Genomic DNA, 19,995 nt, shown 5'->3' with positions numbered 1-19,995 from the left:
CTAAGAGTCTCTGGAGGTTATGGAAAGTCAACACAAATCCTGGAATCAGAAATCTGGAAGGGGATCCAGGAGTAAGAACTTCAGATCCAGAAGGACTTTAGAGACCACCGACCCAATTCCCTGCATGTAGTCACCAGAAAACCAGGGGCCAGGGAAGTGGCCTGACCGCCCAGGACCCCCAGCCAAGCCAGCTTCCAAGCAGGGTTAGAACCTGGAGATCTGAGACCAGCTTCTTCACAGCAATCTTCACATCAGCCTCCTGCTTCAGGCCTGGCCCCCGGGCAGACTCAGGACAGCAGCTCTTGACTTTATCACACAAATCTTCAGTCACGGAGACACAACTTCCTTGACGGGAATCACCAGACTTGGTGGCAGTAAAGGAATAAAGAATGCTTTTCCTGGAAAGCGCTGCTCAGTGAGTCCTGCTCACAGGGGACAAGGCTGTTCTGAATAGATGGCTGAGCAGCAGAACATCTGATTACCGCTGAGGTCAGAACAAGGAGCTTTTCCAGCTCCTTCAAGCTGTGGCACTTCCTGTGCTCAGAGCCAGCTGATGTGGCTCTTAGAAGAACAAGCCTTTGCTGTGGCTATATTAAGACAGTGTGACTTCCTTTGCTATCTGGGACCCATCTTGGTTGCCTCACGGAATTCTAAGGCAAGGCTTAAGACTCCCTCCATGAGGGTGGAACTGGAGACAAACTCTGACCTCACGATCCAGCATTAAGTGTTTAAGAACTCCTTGGACATTGCCGAGAGCGCCCCCAGGGCCATGCTGACAAGGCGACAGGTCACCCCTCACATGGTGGTGAAAGGCGTGCCCGGCCTGCCTGTTCCCCAGGCTTGGGAAAGGTTACATTTCATTAGGTGGGCGAGGTAGCCACAGCACAAGGGTATGAAGGGGACCAGGCCAAAGCCATCAGGCACCAGTCACCGTCCTGGTCGGGGCCCGGGCACGAGTGGACAGTTAGCAAATGGCTTGGGGGAAAGGATCTACAGGTGTGCCAGCCTTGGTTTCTGGGGTCATTCCTAAGGGCAGCTCTGGGGGGAGATGTGTGCTCTTAACCCTCCCCAAGCAGACAGCAAAGAGGACATGTTGTGTGGAAAGACTATATCTGCAGGTGTGCCTTTCGTTAAGAATCAGGACTTTTCTAACTGTGGGAAAAAGATGAAACCAAGCCAGTTGCTATGATAATCAGCTTGGCCCACAAAGCCCTCGATTCTGTGCAAACCACTTTTTCACCTTTGAGATCTCTGTTAGCCTCACAGCAAGCCTGTGCAGGTGTATATTGCCTGGCCCCATTTCACAGATGAGAAAACTGAGGCACAGAGCAACAACATGAGTTACCCAGGGTCTCATGGCCAAGATGAAAACCTAGATCTCTCGACCTAGAGCCAACAGACTACATCTGCTTTGTGTGTTCAGCTTCTCCTCCTTCCCCATTTGGTCTGGGGAAAGGAGGTGAACAAAACAGATTCTGGCCCGCAGGGAGCTTCTGTCTCCTGGAGAGACACAGAGGAAATGACCACATGAACAGTGGTAGTTATGATCAGGGATAAAGGCCGTGAAGGAAAAGGGCCTATGACAGGGAGAACTGACTTGGTCAGGCAAGGTCAAGGAAGGCTTTGCCGCAACTGCATTTTAGCTGGGAGTTGAAGGATGGGAGGGAGTTAACTAGGCAGAAGGGTGGGAAGAGGGGTTTGGGGCCGAGAGAAGAGTCTCAAGAAGGGAAAGAAAAGGCATGGTGCTGTTGGAGTTCAAAAACGCCAAAAGGCTGGGACACGCGTGGAAAGCCTGGCCGTGCAGGGCTGTGGAGGCTGCAGTGAGGAACCGGGTCTTTATCCTGAGAGCAGCGGGAGGCCACGGGGCGGGAACAGCTCTTGTGCTGAGACAGAAATTGTCCTGATGAGCAGGCAGAGGCCTGATGCCAGGTGACTGGCCTAAATCCCTGCTCTCTCCTGAGCCTTTCTTTCCTCACCTGCCCAGTGAGGGGTGTGGTTTGGATTGGTTCCTATTCACTGTCAGGTGCTATGTGTCTAGGACAGAGCAAGAAGTGATGTCTGTAGAAAACAAATTTACTGTTACCCGAGGGGAGAGGGATGGGGGGAGGGGCATTTTAGGGGTATGGGATTAACACATACACATTACGATACATAAAATAGATAAGCAGCAAGGATTTACCGTGTAGCACAGGGAACTATACTCAATATTTTGTAATGACCTATAATGGAATATAATCTCCAAAAAAACCCCACCAAATCACTACAATGTACACCTGAAACTAACACAATATTGTAAATCAACTATACTTCAATTTTTTTAAAAAAAGTAATGTCTATAAGCATGCATCCATCACTGTCTCAAATGTCACTTACCCTGAGGTTTTTAGGAGCTTGCTGGTCCCTCTAGGACCTCTGGGACTGCATCCTCCCCCTGGCACTTGCTCCAAAGTGCAAGGTGGTCCCTAATTTAGAGATGAATGGGGGAGGAGGTTTGCCATGTCCTGCTCTTATAACGGGCTCTGCCTTTCTCTCTGTCAGGGGCAGAAGGGAGATAGTGGAGTTATGGGCCCACCAGGCAAACCTGGGCCTTCTGGTCAACCTGGCCGTCCAGGCGCCCCAGGCCCCCCGGGTCCCCCGTCTGCAGGTAAGAGCTACACTGCTTCACCTGATCCACACTGTTGCCCTCCTGGCCAGCCTCCCAGAGAGCACAGGGAGATGTCAGCAGAGGCCTGCCTTGTGTTCTGAGTTGGAAAATGCCTGAAGCATTTCAATATATTTCTAATTTATCCACAATTAGGCCCATTCAAATTTTACACGAGAGAGATAAGCACTATTCTGGCTTTGTTTTGGCATTTTGGAGAACACATGGAGGAGTGAAAAAGAAAAGAAAAATCACATTGGTGATGTCATTTACACTTTAAGTGAAAAATAACAGGCAAGTATTTCATCAACTAACACCCTTTTCTAGAAAAATGTTTCATGGCTCCAAGCAATGCTCTTAAACCTAGAAGTAAAGATGACATTGCACATTTTTCTGTCTTACAACACAGTGTTATAAAAGAGCCCTTACAGGTTTGCATCGAATATAGAAAGAAATCACTATAAAGGAACGAAAGTCTACCATTGAAGAGGGTGCGGGTACACTGCTACCTTGTTTTACCTTGTTTAATTTGAGGAGCTAAGCCTTTTATTTAGCTTGTCAGCTCAGAGGAAGGCCTTCACAGCACATCATCTATATAAGCGCAGTATCTCTAGGTCCAAGAATACTGTTTACTGACAGTGCAAGATTCTTTGTCCTCAGTTATACGAAAGGAATCAAAATTTTTATTCTAATCTTTTTCTTAAGAAAATGAAGGCATTTAAAAATCTCAAAGCACACTTTTCCCCACTGTGGGGAAGTGTGTACAACCACATCATGGGAAGGTCAAGAAATGTCATTTTGTTAATCCTTTAAACCAAATGAAAACTGGCTCTGAGACTCCAACCTGCTAGGATGCCAGGGAAATTCAATCTCAGGCATTAATGGGGTTCTCTCCACTTCAACTGCCACAGAACCGTGGGGCAAAGATCCTGGGGAGTTATGGCAGATAAACATCACGGGAGGTCCCTCCAGCCCTCGATGTGCCCCATTCACCTCTGAAATGCCTGTTGCCCAAGGCCACACGGTCAGACACGTGACCACCTTCCTCACGCCAGGCTTGGCTACCAGATCGTCTCCAAGCCTGAGAATCCTGCTCCCTAAGGCTCAACTGTCCCAGGAAGGCCCCACAGCTGTCCCTCCTGAGACCTTGGCTCTCCTCCAGGATTTGGAGGTCCCCGTGCTCCCACATCTGGGGTGATCCTTCCCTTTCTGTCCTCCAGCCCCTCCCTCCTCACACTCGTCATACAGCGCCGCCCCCTTAGGAGCTTTTCTCTTTTGAGAACAGAAGGCAGAAGTCTTCAAACAGTACCTGTTTCTCAGCAAGGGCAAGAAAGCACAAAGTCTTGCCACCTCCTTGAAGTCAGGGAGGAAAAAATAACGGAAGAACAGACATCAATTACTGTGACGAGTTATCCTGCCCCCCTTATTTCTAACTGTTAGGGGAGCTGGACTGAGACGCACCTCAGGCCCTGTGTCCATGCCCGGACCCTGTTTCCCTGCATTGACTGGATGATCTGGATGAAGGTTCTTCCAGCCAGTCCTTTCCCTCCTTGGTTCAGACACATAACGTTCCACTTGAGCCCATGACCCTGAGCTGCCAACCCCAGAGACTGGGAGTGTGGCCTGAAGCCCGGGTTTTGCCTTTGGAAAGGATGCTCTTGATTCTTGGGGTATTTAGGAGCTCACAAAACTGAGGAATAGCCAGGAGGCGTGCAGTTGGGGGGCGTCTCAGCAAACTAAGACCTCACCGGTCTCACTCTGTGTATCTGACTTGAATCCTGGTTCCCTCCTAGGGCCTGGGGTGGGGTGAGAAGGGCAGGGCCTGGAGACCCTCAGCAGCTCCCTCAGATGCCCGCTGTTTTGTCTTGCTAACCCCATCCCTGTAGCAGGGCCAACGTAATCCTGTTTTCTCTCCTTGGTCCTCTGGCACCTTGTCTTTCAGCCTGGTATGCCCACCCCCTTCCCTCTCTACCACCCCATCCTCTCCGAGATCCCAGCCTCAGTGCCCTCTGCCCTCCAGTGGACTCTGCTGTCTGTTGAGCTGGAGCATATTCCTACAGTCCCTCTGGGTCCACGTGGCCTGAAATAGTGTTCCCGTCATCCTCTGGTCCAGGGGTCCCCAACCCCCAGGCCTGTTAGGAGCCAGGCCGCAGAGCAGGAGGTGAGTGGCGAGTGAGTGAAGCTTCATCTGCCGCTCCCCATCGCTCGCATTACCGCCTGGACCATCCCCCTACCCCTGCCCCCCATGGAAAAATTGTCTTCCAGGAAACTGGTCCCTGGTGCCAAAAACGTTGGGGACCGCTGCTCTGGTCCACCCCACCAACTCCTCTCCTTCCTTCAAAGCCCTCTCTTCAATAAGGCCTTCTTGGTCCCTAACGGGATGAGTCTCCTTCCCTTGGGCCCCAGTCCCACGTTGCATCTGCTACGGCCCCTCCACTGTTAACTGTTTTCTGCAGATGTGTTTCCTCTTCCTTCTAGATGGCAGGTCCTTGAGGCAGGGTCTTGGCCAAGTCAGCTTTGCATCCGCATGGCGCTGGGCAGGTGGGGTGCATGGGGCTGGCTCCTGCAGGTGCTCACACACCTGGTCTACTTTGACTCTCGGGCTGTCCCACCTGCATTACCGCAGGGCAGCCAAGCAGGATGCGGGCCGGCTCTTTGACTGAGGTCCCCTCCCTGTGCCTTCCTTTGGGTCATTTCCCTTCTGGGGAGCCTCCCAGAGTGAGGCTGCTGAAGAAAATGGGGCAAGAATCCTGCTCTTTAGACATGTTTTGGGGGGGATGGGTAGAGAAGGAGAGGGAGGAATTTCAAAGAGACCCTCCTGTGCCCGGGACCAGCTGGACCATCCTCAGGAGTCAGAACAGGCCTCCAAAGCGATTTCTGAGACTACCTTTGGGAGCCTGAAGAAGTTCCACTCTCAGGAAAACAATGTGTCTACCTACACCCAAGATTCTGCTCACTGCTTCCCAGAGCTCCAGACCCCCTGCCCCCGATCCATCTTGGGAGATCCTCAGGCTCTGTGGACCCCAGGTCAAACTGCCTGGTCTGGTCCATCCTTCTCTTTATAGAGGAGAACTTTGAGCCTCAGAGATCACAGAGATTCCCCAAGGTCACAGAGCCGACTGGTAGCCACTCCTGGTCCAGAATTGCTCTGTGACTCCTGGTCCCGAGACCCTCCCACGTAGCCATGCAGCTTCTGCAGGGGCAGAGTGGGATGGGGGTGACATGGAGACGACTCCATGGCTCCTCTGCCTTCTCCCGGGTTACCCCTCGGACCTGCTCCCACTGCAGCGGCCAGTGGAGATGGGAGGCTCCCTGAGCAAAGATGCAGCAGAGCTGGGTCCTCCGGCTGCCAGGGATGGGGGAGAGGCTGCCTGCTGGACAAGCTCCGAGGGGCTGACCTGGGGAAGTTTGGGTTGCTGTGCCCTTCAGTGCAGCCTGGCAGGAAGCAGGCAGGGGTAATGGATGCCCTTGGACAGCTGGGAGGAAGCGGCAGGGAAATGATGGCGGGGGGTGGGGAGGGGGGCAGGAAGCAGGCTCCCTGCCACATCCTGTCGTCTTATCTGGAGGCCACCTCTGCTTCTGGTGCCTGGTGCTGGGGGGCGGGACGGTTCTGGGGAGATGGAGGCGGCAGGAGCTTCTCATTACCCAGGTTAACCAAGAAAGAGGGGCTGGGGACGGGGGAGGGAACCACGGCAAAATGCCTTTAGGATGTAATTTGCAATAACCAAATTACAAATTTGGCTGAGTCCTTCCTGACCCCAGACAGGGCATAAGTGAATCATTGTGGTACCTGGGAATTGCCAGCTTCCTGCGAGCATCAGTATTCCCGGGCACATGTCTTTTGAATGGCATAGTGTTAAGTCAAATATGAACTCAAATCTCAGCCTCACCACTAATTAGCTGGATAATGGGACAAACTCCTGAGCCTCTCTGAGGCTGTGGTTCTGGAGGAGAAGTTGGCGGTCACAGAGCCTTCTGGAAGGCGGCTCCCATGCTCTCCTGTCCTTGGTTAACTCCCCAGGACATTCCTGAGCTGGTGGGGTCTCTGTCCCTCCAGGCATGAGACTGGCGTTCCTCCCAGATTGTATTTGTATTTCTTGTTAGAACGAGCGACCATAACTTGGTGTAAGATGCTGGCAAGCCTCCCTTCCCGGCAGGCTGGCAGCATCCCCATCTTGGACACGTCTGTCCACTGGCTCAGGAAGGCTCAGGGTGTGGGCATTCCTGCTGGGGTCTCCTCCTCCAGCTGCAGCTGCTTCCTTGGGGTTCTGACCAGACCTCTCCCCCCGGGGTCATTTTTTCCCCACCCTTGTGGGATCTGCAAACCATGTCCCCAATTGCTGACTGCCCTCAATACAGTAATACAACCTGAAACCAATGACTGGCTGATCTCCAAGCTCCCCCTTATTTTCCCAGCAGGAGGGGTACTTATTTCTGTTTTCAGTGCCCATCTTTTCCTCTCTTTCTTCTCTCCCTGTTGGTGGCTCTGGCTCTAGCACTTTTCTGCCAGCTGGAGTGGGACCTCTAGTCTTTTCTGAAGACCTTCCCTTTCCAGTTAGTCTGCATTCATTCATTCAGTTATCAAACATGTACTGTGCCCCTACTTTGTGCCACGCCCTGGTGAGTGAAAACAGGCATCCACTTGCCTTTGTGGAGCTGACATTCTCCTGGGGGAGATCCAGCTGGCCTGGATAATCTCACAGTGAATAGAATCACAGAGATAAGTGCCAGGAAGAAAAGGCCTGGGGAACTAAGAAACTGTACTCAGTGTGAACAGGATGGGAGTGTGAGGATTCAGAAAGGCTTCTCTGAAGAAGTGATGTAGGAACCCAGATCAGGAGTGAGCCAGGAGGTGCCTGGGAAGGGAGGGATGGTGGGTGAAGAGGAAGATAGTCTGCTGGGGGGTTTTGTGCAAAGACCATTTCCCGAGACCAACGGCTCTCAACCTCGGTGCTCACTTGTGAGAGCTTTGAAAAGCACGGATGCCTGTGTTCCATTCTCATCAGTCCTGATGGAAGTGGTCTGGAGTGTGGCCTGGGCATCAGGGCCTTTACAAGTCAAGGTGAGAACTACTATCCTAGTAGGCCTCCTACCTTTCAGGGAGTGAATTTCCTGATCACATCTTTTCCAGACACTTTTTTCAGAATCAGGTAAGAACAAATAGGCTGAGCGTTTTCAAACATTCCGTTTCTTCCAGAAGAAATCAAAGAAACCCACATTCAGAAATCCCTTTGTTAAATTCCTATATATAAGAACAAAATAAAATGAGTAACAAAATAATGAGAGTTATTAGCCAGCAATGCACTCACCAGGAAGAAGTCCCCATTGAGAATGGTCTAAACATAAATAGGGATTGTTTCCCTCCTACAACAAAGAAGTCCAGAGGTGGACAGTGGCTGGCTTTGGTTCAGCCTCTAGGTCTCACTCTCAGGGCCCCAAGCCCCATGAGGCCCTGGTCTTCCCTGTGATCTGGCTTCTCTTCTCACACTTGTTACTTCATTGTTGCAGCACAGCTGCTGCAGCACCAGACATCTTGTCTGTCTTCCAGACAGGAAGAAGGAGGAAGCTGTGTCTCCCTCCAGCTATGCTTCTCCCTTATCAGGATAGACTTCCCCAGACACTCACCCTTCTCCCACCACGGATCTTACATTGGCTGACACTGTGGCATACGGTCACCTCCAGGAGCAAGGGGGTCTGGGAGGTAGAATGCCCATCTGTCTGGTCTCTAAAGTATAGAGAGAGGGAAGGGAGGAAGAGGGTTGGGAAAGGTGTTGCCACACCCAGTGTGGTTAAGGGACTCACACCTTGGACCAGAAGTTTCTCTCTGGACCTCTCCTCCAGGCCTCCCTGAAGTCCATGCTGTGGACTTCAAAGTTCTTTCTGTCATGAAGGTTGCTGACATCTCTCTGGGCTGTTTGGTTTTCTCTTCCTTTGCTAGTAACAGCAGTCTGTTGCTTCCTAGGGCACCTTGTAATGGGACCCAAAGGGGAAAGAGGATTTCCCGGGCCTCCAGGAAGATGTCTTTGTGGCCCTCCCATGAATGTGAATAACCCTTCCTACGGGGAGTCTGCGTATGGGCCCAGTTCCCCACGAGTTCCTGTGGTAAGGCTCTTCCGGGTGGAATCTGGGGTGGTCATCCCTCAGGACTCTTCACATGACTGATGCTCCCCGGGCTTTGTAAAAGCCTTTTAGTAAAACTTATTTCCTCCGTTATACTGGGCACAAGCTCGTTACAGGAAATTGGAAAATAAGGGAAAATCAAAAGAAAAAAACCAAGGTTGTGGGTCTATTTTGGAGTATTTTCTTTGTCTTTTTTTTTGTGTGTGTGTGGCTGTGCCGTACGTCTTGCAGGATCTTAGTTCCCCGACCAGGGATTGAACCCAGGCCTTGGCAGTGAGAGCGCGGAGTCCTAACCACCGGACTGCCAGGGAATTCCCTTCTTTGTCTTTTCTAAGAAAAAAAAAAAAAAAGATAGAAAACTTCAAATAAATACAAAAGCAGAACAAATAGCATAAGGAACCTCTTTGTACTCTTTACCCAAAGAGTACCCTCTGTACTCTTTACTCCCGGCTAATCTTGTTTCCTTTTTACGCTTACTCACGACAGCCTACCTACCTTAGATTATTTTAAAGTAAACCCGGACATCAATTCATAATTTGAATGGGTAGGTAACACTGTACCCATCATGTGGCTGTGCTGTGATTTACTTAACCAGAGCCCAATTGTCACATATGTATCAGGTGCTCCCAAGCTTTTCCCTGATATAAATAACACTGTTATGAACATTTTGAGTATAGGATTTTTGTTAAGAATCATTTCCATGTGTTGAATTACTTGATTAGATGACATCACCTTTTTATTTATGTCTTTGTAACATTTTAAAAAAAAGATTTATTGATTTATTTATTTGGCCGTGTCGAGTCTTAGTTGCAGTCCGCGGGATCTTCGTTGAGGCGCGCAGGCTTAGTTGCTCCACGGCATGTGGGACCCTAGTTTCCCAAACAGGGATCGAATCTGCGTCCTCTGCCTTGGAAGGCAGATCCTTAACCACTGGACCACCAGGGAAGTCCCCAAGTCTTTGTAACATTTTAAATGTTATAAATTTTAAACCACGGTAGATATTTTTATTTCAAACTCAGACATTAGGAACTGGATTGGGAAGATGTGGGAATCAAGACATTGGTCCCCACTTCAGGAGGGAGGCAGGAGTGTAAAAGCAAACCCCCCTTCCCACTGATCACCAGCCCAAGGTCAGGGATTGTTTCCTCCTCTGGCTCTTCCCCCGCCCTCTGGAGAAGTGTTTCCTGGAATCCTCACCAATGTTTCCTCCGGCAGATATTTGTGGTCAACAACCAGGAGGAGCTTGAGAGACTGAACACCCAACACGCCATTGCCTTCCGCAGAGACCAGAGGTCTCTGTACTTCAAGGACAGCCTTGGCTGGCTCCCCATCCAGGTACGGGGCACGCAGCACACACCCCATCAGCAGAGGGACGCATCTCCAAAGGAAGGAGAGGCCTGGCGCAGAGCTTTCCATGGAAGTCTGAGCGCCCTCCCCCAGCCCGCCTCTGAGAGCTCGCCAGGCCCTGGCTCCCCACGTGGAGCTCTGCTCTGGGCCAGGGCTCCAGACAGGCTCCCAGCCCCGCACAGCCTTCCTGCCAACCACAGAGCTCTGGCTACGGGGGAGGCGTGCCTTCCCCCACCGCCCTGCCCCCGCCCAGAGCCTCTGTCCCCGGTGCCCGGCTACCTGTCCCACGGCTACCTGTCCCACCGTACCGGTAACCGTGCTGTGTTTCTCTGGCCAGCTGACGCCTTTCTACCCTGTGGACTACCCCGTAGACCACCGCGGCTCCTGCGGGGACGGGGTCCTGCAGCCGGGGGAGGAGTGTGATGACGGGAACGGCGATGTGGGTGACGACTGCATCCGTGAGTGGCCCCAGCCTGAACCGCCGCCGGGTGGGGTCAGGCCAAGCCCTGGACACCAGCTGTGCTGGTTTGGGACAGTTCTGGAGCCAGAGCTGGGCTGCTGGGGGGACGACCCTCCCCACTGAGGCCAAACGTGAGCCCTCCCACCGTCCAAGCATGGCAATGGGGTTGCTGTCAAGGATCTTGGCCCCAGAGAAGCCACCGGGCCCTCCCTTTCTTTTGAATCCTACTTCTTGGCAAAACCCACGTTCTAATCCAAATTCTTACCAAAAGATAAAGGTGATGCAGGGCTGAGAGGCAGACGGGAGAAGGCAAGAATCTGAATCAGGACTCACTTTTAGCACAGAGTCCTCATAGTAGAGCTCTGTTTGGGGGAGTGGGCAGCGGCTGGGCTGCCTTCAGGCTTATGGATGCTACCGGGACAGGCAGGCAGCATAGGGCTGAAGCGTCGCTTTTCTTTCTTCTTCTTTTTTTTTAAAAAAATCAAGTGACAAAAGCAGGAGATGAGGTGGAAAGCATGAGCTTTAGATTCAGATAGAGTTTGGACACAGGCTCTGGAAGCCACTGAGTCACCCTCAGGCTCAGAGAGGAGGCTACACGGTGAGTGGGGTGATGGAGGGCCTCACTTTCCCCACCTGAAAAATGGGTACGACCGCACCGAACGCTCAAGCCTTTAGATTCTGTGAGATTCTGTGAGCTGACGTGCACGTGGATCGTCTGGGTGCCGTGAGGGCTCGACATCCCTTTACTGCATTATTTTTAAAGTCCTCCTGTGAGAAGCCAGGGCTGGGGACATGTAGGTGCAAAGGCGGGTTCCTCGCCAGCAAGGAGCTCAGAGGAGGATGAGAGCGCGCAGGGGCAGGCGCTGGATGAAGTGTCTGGTTCTCTCCGTGTAGCTGCACTTCCCGCGACAGCTCCTGGGCGGTGATTCCTAGGATGCTGGCTCTGCCTGGAGTCCCCCTGCCCCTCGTGGAGGTGACACAGCAGGAAGGAACTAATAGGGTCTCGAAGCCCTATAAAAATGAGGGTGGGTTCATACTCCTGGCCCCTCCCCTGGTGTGAGAACAGAGATCCCGTGGAAGACGGTCTGGCTCCCGAGGGACACAGGAAGCTCCCTGCAGACAGACAAGTGCCACCAAGGCTGTGACATGCCCGGTGCTCCCGGTCTCCCTACCCTCACCTCGTGGGAACCCGCGGTGGTCCTGCGACGGAAACAGTGTCCTCCCGTGGGATTGGGGTCTGAAGCTCTGGACATCCCTGCAGGAGGGTTCAGGCCCTGTGGGATGGTGGGGGGGACTCCTTCAGGCCACATGGTCCTGCCAGGCTGTCCCCCACCCCGCCCCCCTCTCAGGGCTTCACCTCCTGTGTCCCTTCAGGCTGTCGCCGGGCCTACTGTGGAGATGGTCACCAGCACAGGGGCGTGGAGGACTGTGACGGCTCTGACTTCGGCCACCTGACCTGCGAGACCTATCTCCCTGGGTAGGGACCACCTCGCGGGCTGTGACCACAGCCCGGCCTCCCTCCCTCCTGCCTACTCCTCTTTCCTTCACAAATATTCCTGAATGCCTCTGTGCTCCTGGGGCTTTCTGGACTCTGAGGTATGGTGACATACAACACATGCATGGTCCCTGGTCTCGTGGGGGGACAGTACTAAACACAGAAACCCACATGTCACTCAGAGCAGTCGCCCGCCCCCAGCTCCGCCTGGGCCCCGGGCTGCAGTGCACCGTGGCCCCTGGATGAGCAGCTCCGTTGCTCCCGTGACCACACTGGTCTCCTGGGAGTGGGCCTGCCTGGGAGGGGGGCTGGTGGAGGGGGGAGGTATCCGGGCATTTCAGAGACTCTAAGCATCTGTAACCTGAATTCTCTGGAACCACTGGGCAGGCCTGTGGGTACACATGAGATCTCACCAGCCTTAGTATCTAACTTTGGTGGCTCCAAGGTCCTCCCAGAAACCCCCAGGAATGTAGTCTTCCCTTCAAGCACCCCCTGCAGTTGTTTCTGAGACCCCTCAGTGGGTGTGCACGTGGCTCAGTATCCTGAGTGTCCTGGCCCCCACGAGGACATCTCCCAAGCCCCTGAGGGCCTCTGCCCTGTGAGGCACGATCCCATGCCCAGAATGGGGTCTCCTGGGCTCCGTTCCCCCAGTCCTCCCAGGACCAGAGTTGCGTAGCTTGTAGGGAAGGTAGGGAGGCTGCTCCTCTCCCAGTCCACATCCTGCTTTTCCCTTGGCCCTAGAGTGGATCCCTGGTTCCTCAGGAGTCCATCTGTCCAGCCATTCCCTCTGGCCCCACTCCTCTGTAGGCTTGGACCCAGGCCCTCAGCAGGGCTGGGGGACAGACACAAGGCCTGTCTCTCTCCTCCAAGGGGGTCTCCTCAATGCCCACCCCCAAACGCAGGGCAACAAATCAAACCGGGCTGGGGAAGCTCAGACCCCAAACTCCAAGCACTGTAGGCCGGGCCAGGACCCCACTGCATCTGTGTGTCTGTGTGCACCGCCCCTCCCTGAAGTAGGGAGGCTCCTGCCAGGCCCCTGCCAAAGAGCTGACGGAAGGAGACCACTGAGTGTAGACAGTCGGACCTGGGGTAAGGGACACGTGGAGCCCAGGGCTCACCCCCGCTCTCTGTGGTTACTCTTTAATCCCGAGAAGCCTCAGGGGATGCTTGCGAATGTGGGCGTGGTGTATCGATACAACACAGTCTCGGAATTAGCGCTTGGGCTTACAGACGTGTAGGCTGTGCTCTCCAATATGGCAGCCCCCGGCCACATGTAGCTATTTAAATAAAGTTAAATATCCGATTCTTCATTCACACTAACCTTCTTTCAAGAGTTCAGTAGCCACATATGGCCAGTGGCTGCCACAGAAATAGTGCAGTGTGGTCTACTGGACAGCGCTGGAGAAAGGGCCGATTCTCTCTGAGAGGCTGCGTTCAGAGCCAGGCTACCTACCACCCCCTTTCCCCCAGATCCCTCAGATGGACTCAAGGGGAGAAGCCCCAGAGGCCTGGACTCAGCTGCCCCAAGCCCCTCACCTTGGAGCCCCTCGCCCTTCGGAGGGTGGCAGTACGGCAGCTCTCGGATGAGGCTTGACCAGAGTCCCGAGAGGCGGCCTTTGAGAACATGGCTGTGTCCTCGGGGCTCCTGCCCACTGCCCCGTGTCTGCCCCCCTCAGGTCGTACGGAGACCTGCGGTGCACCCCGTACTGCTACATCGACTCCACGCCCTGTCGCTACTTCACCTGAGGGCCGCCGGGAGGAGGCGGCTGCACCCACGGAACTGGCAGCAGCTTCTCCACCTTCGGCGTCACCCCGTCCTGGTCCGGTTTCCACCTCCTTCACACAACAGAAACAAGGACAAACTCTTGCTGCTAAGATGTGCTTTTAACGCAGTCCGACTGGAAGAACCTAGGACCACTGCATCCTGTCTTAACCCCGAGTACCGGGCCTCCTCCACACGCCCATCGCGACCCTCCGGCCAGACCGCCGGCCTGTGGGGCCCTCCCTTCCGAATATCGTGGACTTGGCTTTGCACTGTTAGGCACACAGACTGTTGGAGATTGCTCCCGTCCACTGGGGGCATCTGGGGCGCAGGCCTCTCGTCTCCTCTGACCTCTGGAAATGTGGGCATTCTTACCCGGCAGCTGGCCGGGGCTCCCCGGGCCTGGGAACCACAGAGCAGGGAAGTGGGCCTGTTCTTTGGGGGTGGCCCCCAGATCTGGGCCCAACTAGGGACACCCCCGCCCCGCAGCTAACCACAGCCCACCGCAGCCTCGTGTGGATGCGGCTTCCCCAGGCAGAGCCCCAACTGTGAATAAGTACTGAGACTGCCGCCAAACCCTGGGGTGCTGGGGCGCTTGCCGTGTAGACGAAAGCAGAGCAGTGGCCTTCTTTTCGACGTTTCCCGAAGGGGCTGCTCTTGGGGCCTCCCCATCCCCGGCACCATCCTGACCTCCTGGCTCTGCGCACTTGGACCTCCATCCTGTGAATGTCCCTCGTGTCCATTTCTCCTTCAGGACGTTGGCTAGCAGGCCGGCCACTGGTGTTTCACGAGTCCTTAGGAAACTGCCGCCTGGTTTCCCATCTGGGCCCCACGACTGAGTACATGCTCCGGGCAGAGACGGCATCTGTCCTGGGCGCCGGCTCCTGGCTGCCTGCTGACTCCCGTGAGCCCTGTGACCTCCCTCCCTGTCTTCGTGGTGCATAGTCTTGTCCTTGTGTGCGTGCGCCCGAGCCCCCGTTTCTACAGGATCGTTAGCCCTGCGTGTCTGTGAGCTGCCTTTCATCACCATATTTCCTGAGTGAGGCTTAGCTTTGTTTGGGAAAGACGTCTTCCCCACGGCAGACCTCAGGTGGGGTTTGCCCACTTGCTACCAGATGGAGGGACACTCCTGGGCCTGTGTACAAGGCCTGCGTCTCGGGCACTTGGCATTGTGCTGGTGGCCAGTTGTGGGCGAATCAGCCCCGGGGTGGGTGGACACATGGGTCAGTCTGGCTCCCTCTGCCTCTACTGCAAGTCCCGGGCTGAGGTTCCATGGCCCACATCTGTCCCATGTGAAGCCACCACCTTCATCCTGGCATCTCCAGATGGGAAATCAAGGAATAAAGGCGGTGTTCCTCCCTACTGTGGCTCTCTCTTCCCCGGGGGTTTGGGGCTGGTGTCCCAGAACTGCTGGATGGGATAAGGGCTCTGAAATCCAGTCTGCTTCCAGACTCGACAGAGGGTTCTAGAATGGGAAGTAGTCCTGCTCCCTCAGGGATGAGGGAGGAAACTGAGGTCCAAGGTCACCAAGCCGGGTCTTGCTCACCCCCAGCCTTGCTTTATGATCTTGCATAGGACAGAATGGAGGTCCAGTACTGCCCTTGGACCTGGCCAAGAGTGGCCCAGTCCTGGGTCCCACTCCTTGGAGGGCACTACTCTGGCCTTCCTCTGGCCATGACCCTCCCCACAGGGCCACGGTGACACTTGCACACTCCATGTTGCAGGTCCCAGGAAACCCTAACTCTCCACCCGAGTGGTCCTGAGCCTGCTTCCGGGGCCACACAGCCCTCTCTCCGCGCCTGTCTTCCTGACTGTGGCTCGCACACACCTGTAAGCATGAGGGGTGGCCAGGGACAAGCTGTTTGCAGGGGTGGTAGATGGAGCTTGGAGACACAGGCCACACATCCCAGCGTGAGATGGGCCAGGGGCAGGGAGGCCCGCTCTCCTGGTGCTGCCACAGAAAACTTTGAGGAATCTAAAGATTCCAGTCTCCATGAAAGTGTAAGCAGAACCTATTTAACGCGTAAGTTTGTCAGTTTGATCCTAATGTAAATACTCAGATGTTTCGCGTGGGAGCCACCATCTGTGCTCTTGTCCCTGGACCCCACAGTATTAGAGGGGGGCCCGCCTCCAGCTACTTCTAGGGAGAGTTCTGAAAGGCACAGGAAATGAAAGGATTCAAGGTCACATGTGTTGAGAATATATATAGTAATAGTCATTCTCCCCCTTCAGCGTTCTGAAATGAAAAGATTTTGAAAGATCGGGGAAGGTGGACCCGTGCCTCCCCTGAAACATTAACTCCGCGGCATAGGAAGCAGCTTTGCCAGGAGCACGGGCACCTGTCAGCAAGCCAGGCAGCCGCAGAAACACCTCCTGGGATCACCTGCTGGTGGGAGGCCCCTGACCCGTTCATACTTGGTTCTTCACTTCCTACAGCCTCAGTTTCCTCACCTGAGAGACTTGAGACAGAGGTTGAATTTTCTTCCAACTCGAACGGCTGGTGAGTGTGGATTCTGCCCTCCGGCTGTGACAGGGTATGTCCTTGGAGGGGTGATGGATTCCTTTGGCTACTCTCAAGCTGTCACGTGGCATGGCTGAGAATATGACAGGGCCTTCATCACCAAAGGAGGCAGTGTCAGTCCAGATGCTTTTGTTGGCAAGTAGCAGAAAATCCAGCTTAAGTATGATATAAACCACAGGGTAGAATTTATTGGCTCATATAACTCATAAGTTCCAGGAGTGGAGTGGCGATCAGGCAAGGTTCCATCAAGGCTTCCACTCCATTTCTCAGCTTGATTTAGCCTCTCAGCTATTTGCATCTCTCCTGTTAATTCAGTCCTTAGCGTGGTCACAAGCTGACTACTACAGTTTTCAGGCTTACATCTGGACCTTGTAACGTCCACAGGAAGAGAGAACATCTATTCCAGTGGCTCTCAAGAAGTTTTTTTCCCCCCCAGGAGTCCCCAGCAAATCTTGCCTTGAGCCTTGTTGGCCTGTTTTGGGTCACATGCCCATTCTTGAACCGGTTCCTGTTGTCAGAACGCTGCCTGCTGATCAGATCACAGCTGGGTTCCTGAACCCAGGGTGGCAAAGGTTTTAAGATTACCCTTAGCCCACCCCCTGGGGATTCGCCAGAAGCATATAGGCTGTGTGGGGAAAGGGTGGCTGCTGGACCGGATATATTGGGGAGCAGGAATGGGGCAAATGTGACAAACTTGTAAGCAAAGTAAGGTCTCTGAAGGGAACTTGGTAACTGAGATATAGGAACCAGTGCCTGGGAAGACGGTAGGACAAAGTTTCTGAGCATCTTGGGGCAGACACATGGGTCCATCCATCACCCTAATAGGTAGGGGTGTGGAGGGCACATATGGGTCAAATTGCTTAAGATTCTCCAAACCTCATTATCATCAGTGGGCCAGCTAACACCCCAGTGACTGCTTTACTTGGGTCGTCTGCCCCAGCCCTCCCCTGTAGTGGAGCGAACCAATTTAAATTTTCAACGAAACGCACATCTTCCATTTGTGTGGTAGCAATGGGCTCACACACAGCTCGAGGCCCCTGGTGATGCACCGAGGAGATTATTACACTTGAGTGGCCCAGTTACCACCATGGGCACAGAGGCTCCAGGGTGTGGGCTGGTCCCCCACCCGCATATTCATTCTTAACCATTCTGGGGGGGGGGTGCAAACCACACAAGAGTGATGAGTTAAGGATTCCCCATCCCACCTCATCCAACCCGCCCGCCCAAGAAATAGAGGAAGAGGACTCACACTGCCTGTATCAGAGGGGCATTCTCTCTTGTGGCTCACTTGAGTTCCTTTCAGCCCCAGGCAGCGGACTTTTAGACGAGTCTCTGAGAAATCTCACCAAAGAAAGGAAGCAGCTATTTCCCCTGCCCTCTCTTCCCCCTGCCCTCTCTTCCCCCTGCCCCACTCCCTTCACAGGAAGGTAAAGGGGCCCATGTCACAGTGAACTTCTGCCCCCCGTCACTTCTTCAAAGGCAATGATGAATTTTGTCTTTGATGTTCCAACCCATACACAGAACCACACTCCATGGGTGCCCCACCCCAGGTCACCCTCATCCAACACCTACCTAGATGGGAAGTTCAAGGCAGTCATCGTGGTCATGGGTCATCACTTGAGGCTCACCAAGGGTGTTGTGTCCTGGAGCAGTGGTTCTCAAGCTTTAGGGTTCATCAGAATGACCCAAAGGGCTTGTAATTCTGACTCAGCAGGTCTGGGGTGGGGCCTGAAAATCTGGGTTTCTAACAAGGTCCCAGGGGATGCTGATGCTGCTAGACCAGGGACCTAAAGAGCCTGCTCTGGGGAGATGTCTCATCTGAGAACTGCAGAAGACTAGGCAAAAAACACAGGGAAGACAGTTGGGGACTTCGGGCGGGTGGCTTTTTTATACTCGTCATTAAAGCCGGGGGGAGGTCTATGTCCCTTCCTCTTGAATCTAGGTGAGCTTTTGACCAATAGAACACTGCGGTGGTGATGCCGTCTGCCTTCTGGGCTAGGTCATAAAAGGCCACACAGCTTTTCAGAACACCTGTCCTAGGGGGAGGCAGCCAGCGCATAAGATGGCCTCCCCGAGATGGCCTTGCTACAGAGGCCACGTATGGCCCCAAATGAGCCTGCTTCCAGCCACCCACCATGCGCCAGACATGTGAGTGAGGCCAGCTTGGACTCGCCACGCCTGCCCATCTGCCAACTGAGTGACCTCAGTTGAAGCCACAAGAAGCAGAATTGCCCAGCCAAGCTCTGTCCTAATTCTTAACCAAAAGATTCCATCAGATCAAATGGTGGTTGTTTTAAGCCACTGAGTTTCGGGGCAGTTTGTCGTTTAGCAATAGGTAACCAGAGTGGTGCTTTGGGTTGGAAAGGGTAGGTTAGCAAACTACACGCAGTGAACAGAGTGAAGTGCCCGCCTAGAGGAGCCACTGGCTTGGGCTTGGCGCCCTCTGCAGGAACCACGAACACAAAGCTGTCTTTCTTATCTGTTCCGGACTTGTATCCCTCTGGCCAGGAGAAAAGCCAGAGAGCCCTGAGGGGCCTTAGTGATCATGCAGCCCAGGGTTCTCAACCAAGGTGGAGACATGGGGTCCATGGAGGCAGCGGACTGATTGCAGTAACTGCCCCAATTCCCACACCTCCCGGGATCCAAAGAACTTTGCCACTCGTCACATCGATTGCTGGGGTGTGTCTGCCCACCCGCCCCTCGATTCTGAACTTGGCCCTGTGACTCGCTTTGGCCAGTGAGATGTCAGCAATTGTGACGGGGTAGTCTCCTCTCATCTAGCTTCTCTGCTTCTGCTGTGACAACATGTCTAGGCCAGGCTGCTGAGGATGAGAATCATGGAGTCGACCTGAGCTGCCCTAGCTGTGAGGGCGGAGGCCATCCTAGACCAGCTAAACCTGTCAAATCCCAGGCACAGGAAGGAGCCCAGTCAAGACCAGAGCTGTCCAGCCACGTCCAGCCTAAATTGCAGAATAAACGCTTATTATGTTAAGCTTCGAGCTTTGGGATGGTTTGTTACACACTGTTGTGGTGGCAATAGTTACCTGAGGATCAATAGTCCCTTAGGTGATGGACATGCACCACCGCTTCCCCATTGAGAGTCCTGGCTCAAGTCTCCCATTTCCACCGGGAGACATGGGAGCCGGGTGTAGCATAAGCAGCAGAGGATTCCTGGCCTAGTTCTCTGAATGCGTAATTGTCTTCAATCCAAATCTACGGAGCACCCAATAGGTCAAAGACGCCACAGAAAACTTAAAAGGAACGTGGTCACTTCCCACGTAGGGATTTACAGCTAGCCGGGCGCCAAGACCACAAGATAGGCGTGGGCATCGCTGTATCCAAGGTGCGGAGGGCAAGCAGGAGGCAGGACCATTTCCAGACTGTGAGTGTCGACTGGGGGTCAGAGGTATACACGTGTCCTTCTGTGCAGCGCGGCATTCCAGGTGGAAGGCCTCCAGTGAGCTAAAATGACTAGGATACACGTCTAGGGATACAGTTTAACCCCTGCATGGTTCCCAGACCCAAAGCTAAAAGTCTGCCTTTCCAGACCCAGTAAAATGGCCTCAGATGCCATGTGGCTTGCTGAAGCCGCCCTTTAATTCTGAACTTCACACCTTTTAAAACTAAAGTGTACATCCTAACGATCATA

General features: G+C 53.8%; 1 protein-coding gene across 2 annotated transcripts in view; it reads left to right on the top strand.

Annotated features, from left to right (window-relative positions):
- COLQ (collagen like tail subunit of asymmetric acetylcholinesterase) overlaps nucleotides 1-15,415 on the top strand; it is a 67,076-nt gene extending 51,661 nt beyond the window's left edge. For both annotated transcript variants that reach the window (XM_081235960.1, XM_081235961.1), the window contains exons 12-17: nucleotides 2,539-2,644; nucleotides 8,604-8,743; nucleotides 9,977-10,096; nucleotides 10,446-10,566; nucleotides 11,943-12,045; nucleotides 13,740-15,415. In XM_081235960.1, the coding sequence (XP_081092086.1) occupies nucleotides 2,539-2,644; nucleotides 8,604-8,743; nucleotides 9,977-10,096; nucleotides 10,446-10,566; nucleotides 11,943-12,045; nucleotides 13,740-13,809 (660 nt within the window). In that variant the 3' untranslated portion in view covers nucleotides 13,810-15,415. The remainder of the gene's footprint in view (nucleotides 1-2,538; nucleotides 2,645-8,603; nucleotides 8,744-9,976; nucleotides 10,097-10,445; nucleotides 10,567-11,942; nucleotides 12,046-13,739) is intronic.
- Nucleotides 15,416-19,995: the final 4,580 nt, after the last annotated feature.

The sequence above is a fragment of the Mesoplodon bidens genome (assembly GCF_964165515.1).
Source record: "Mesoplodon bidens genome assembly, chromosome: 5".
In the NCBI taxonomy this organism is placed as follows: domain Eukaryota; kingdom Metazoa; phylum Chordata; class Mammalia; order Artiodactyla; family Ziphiidae; genus Mesoplodon; species Mesoplodon bidens.
Note: the sequence above shows the minus strand (reverse complement) of the source record. Positions and strands in the feature narration are given on the sequence as shown.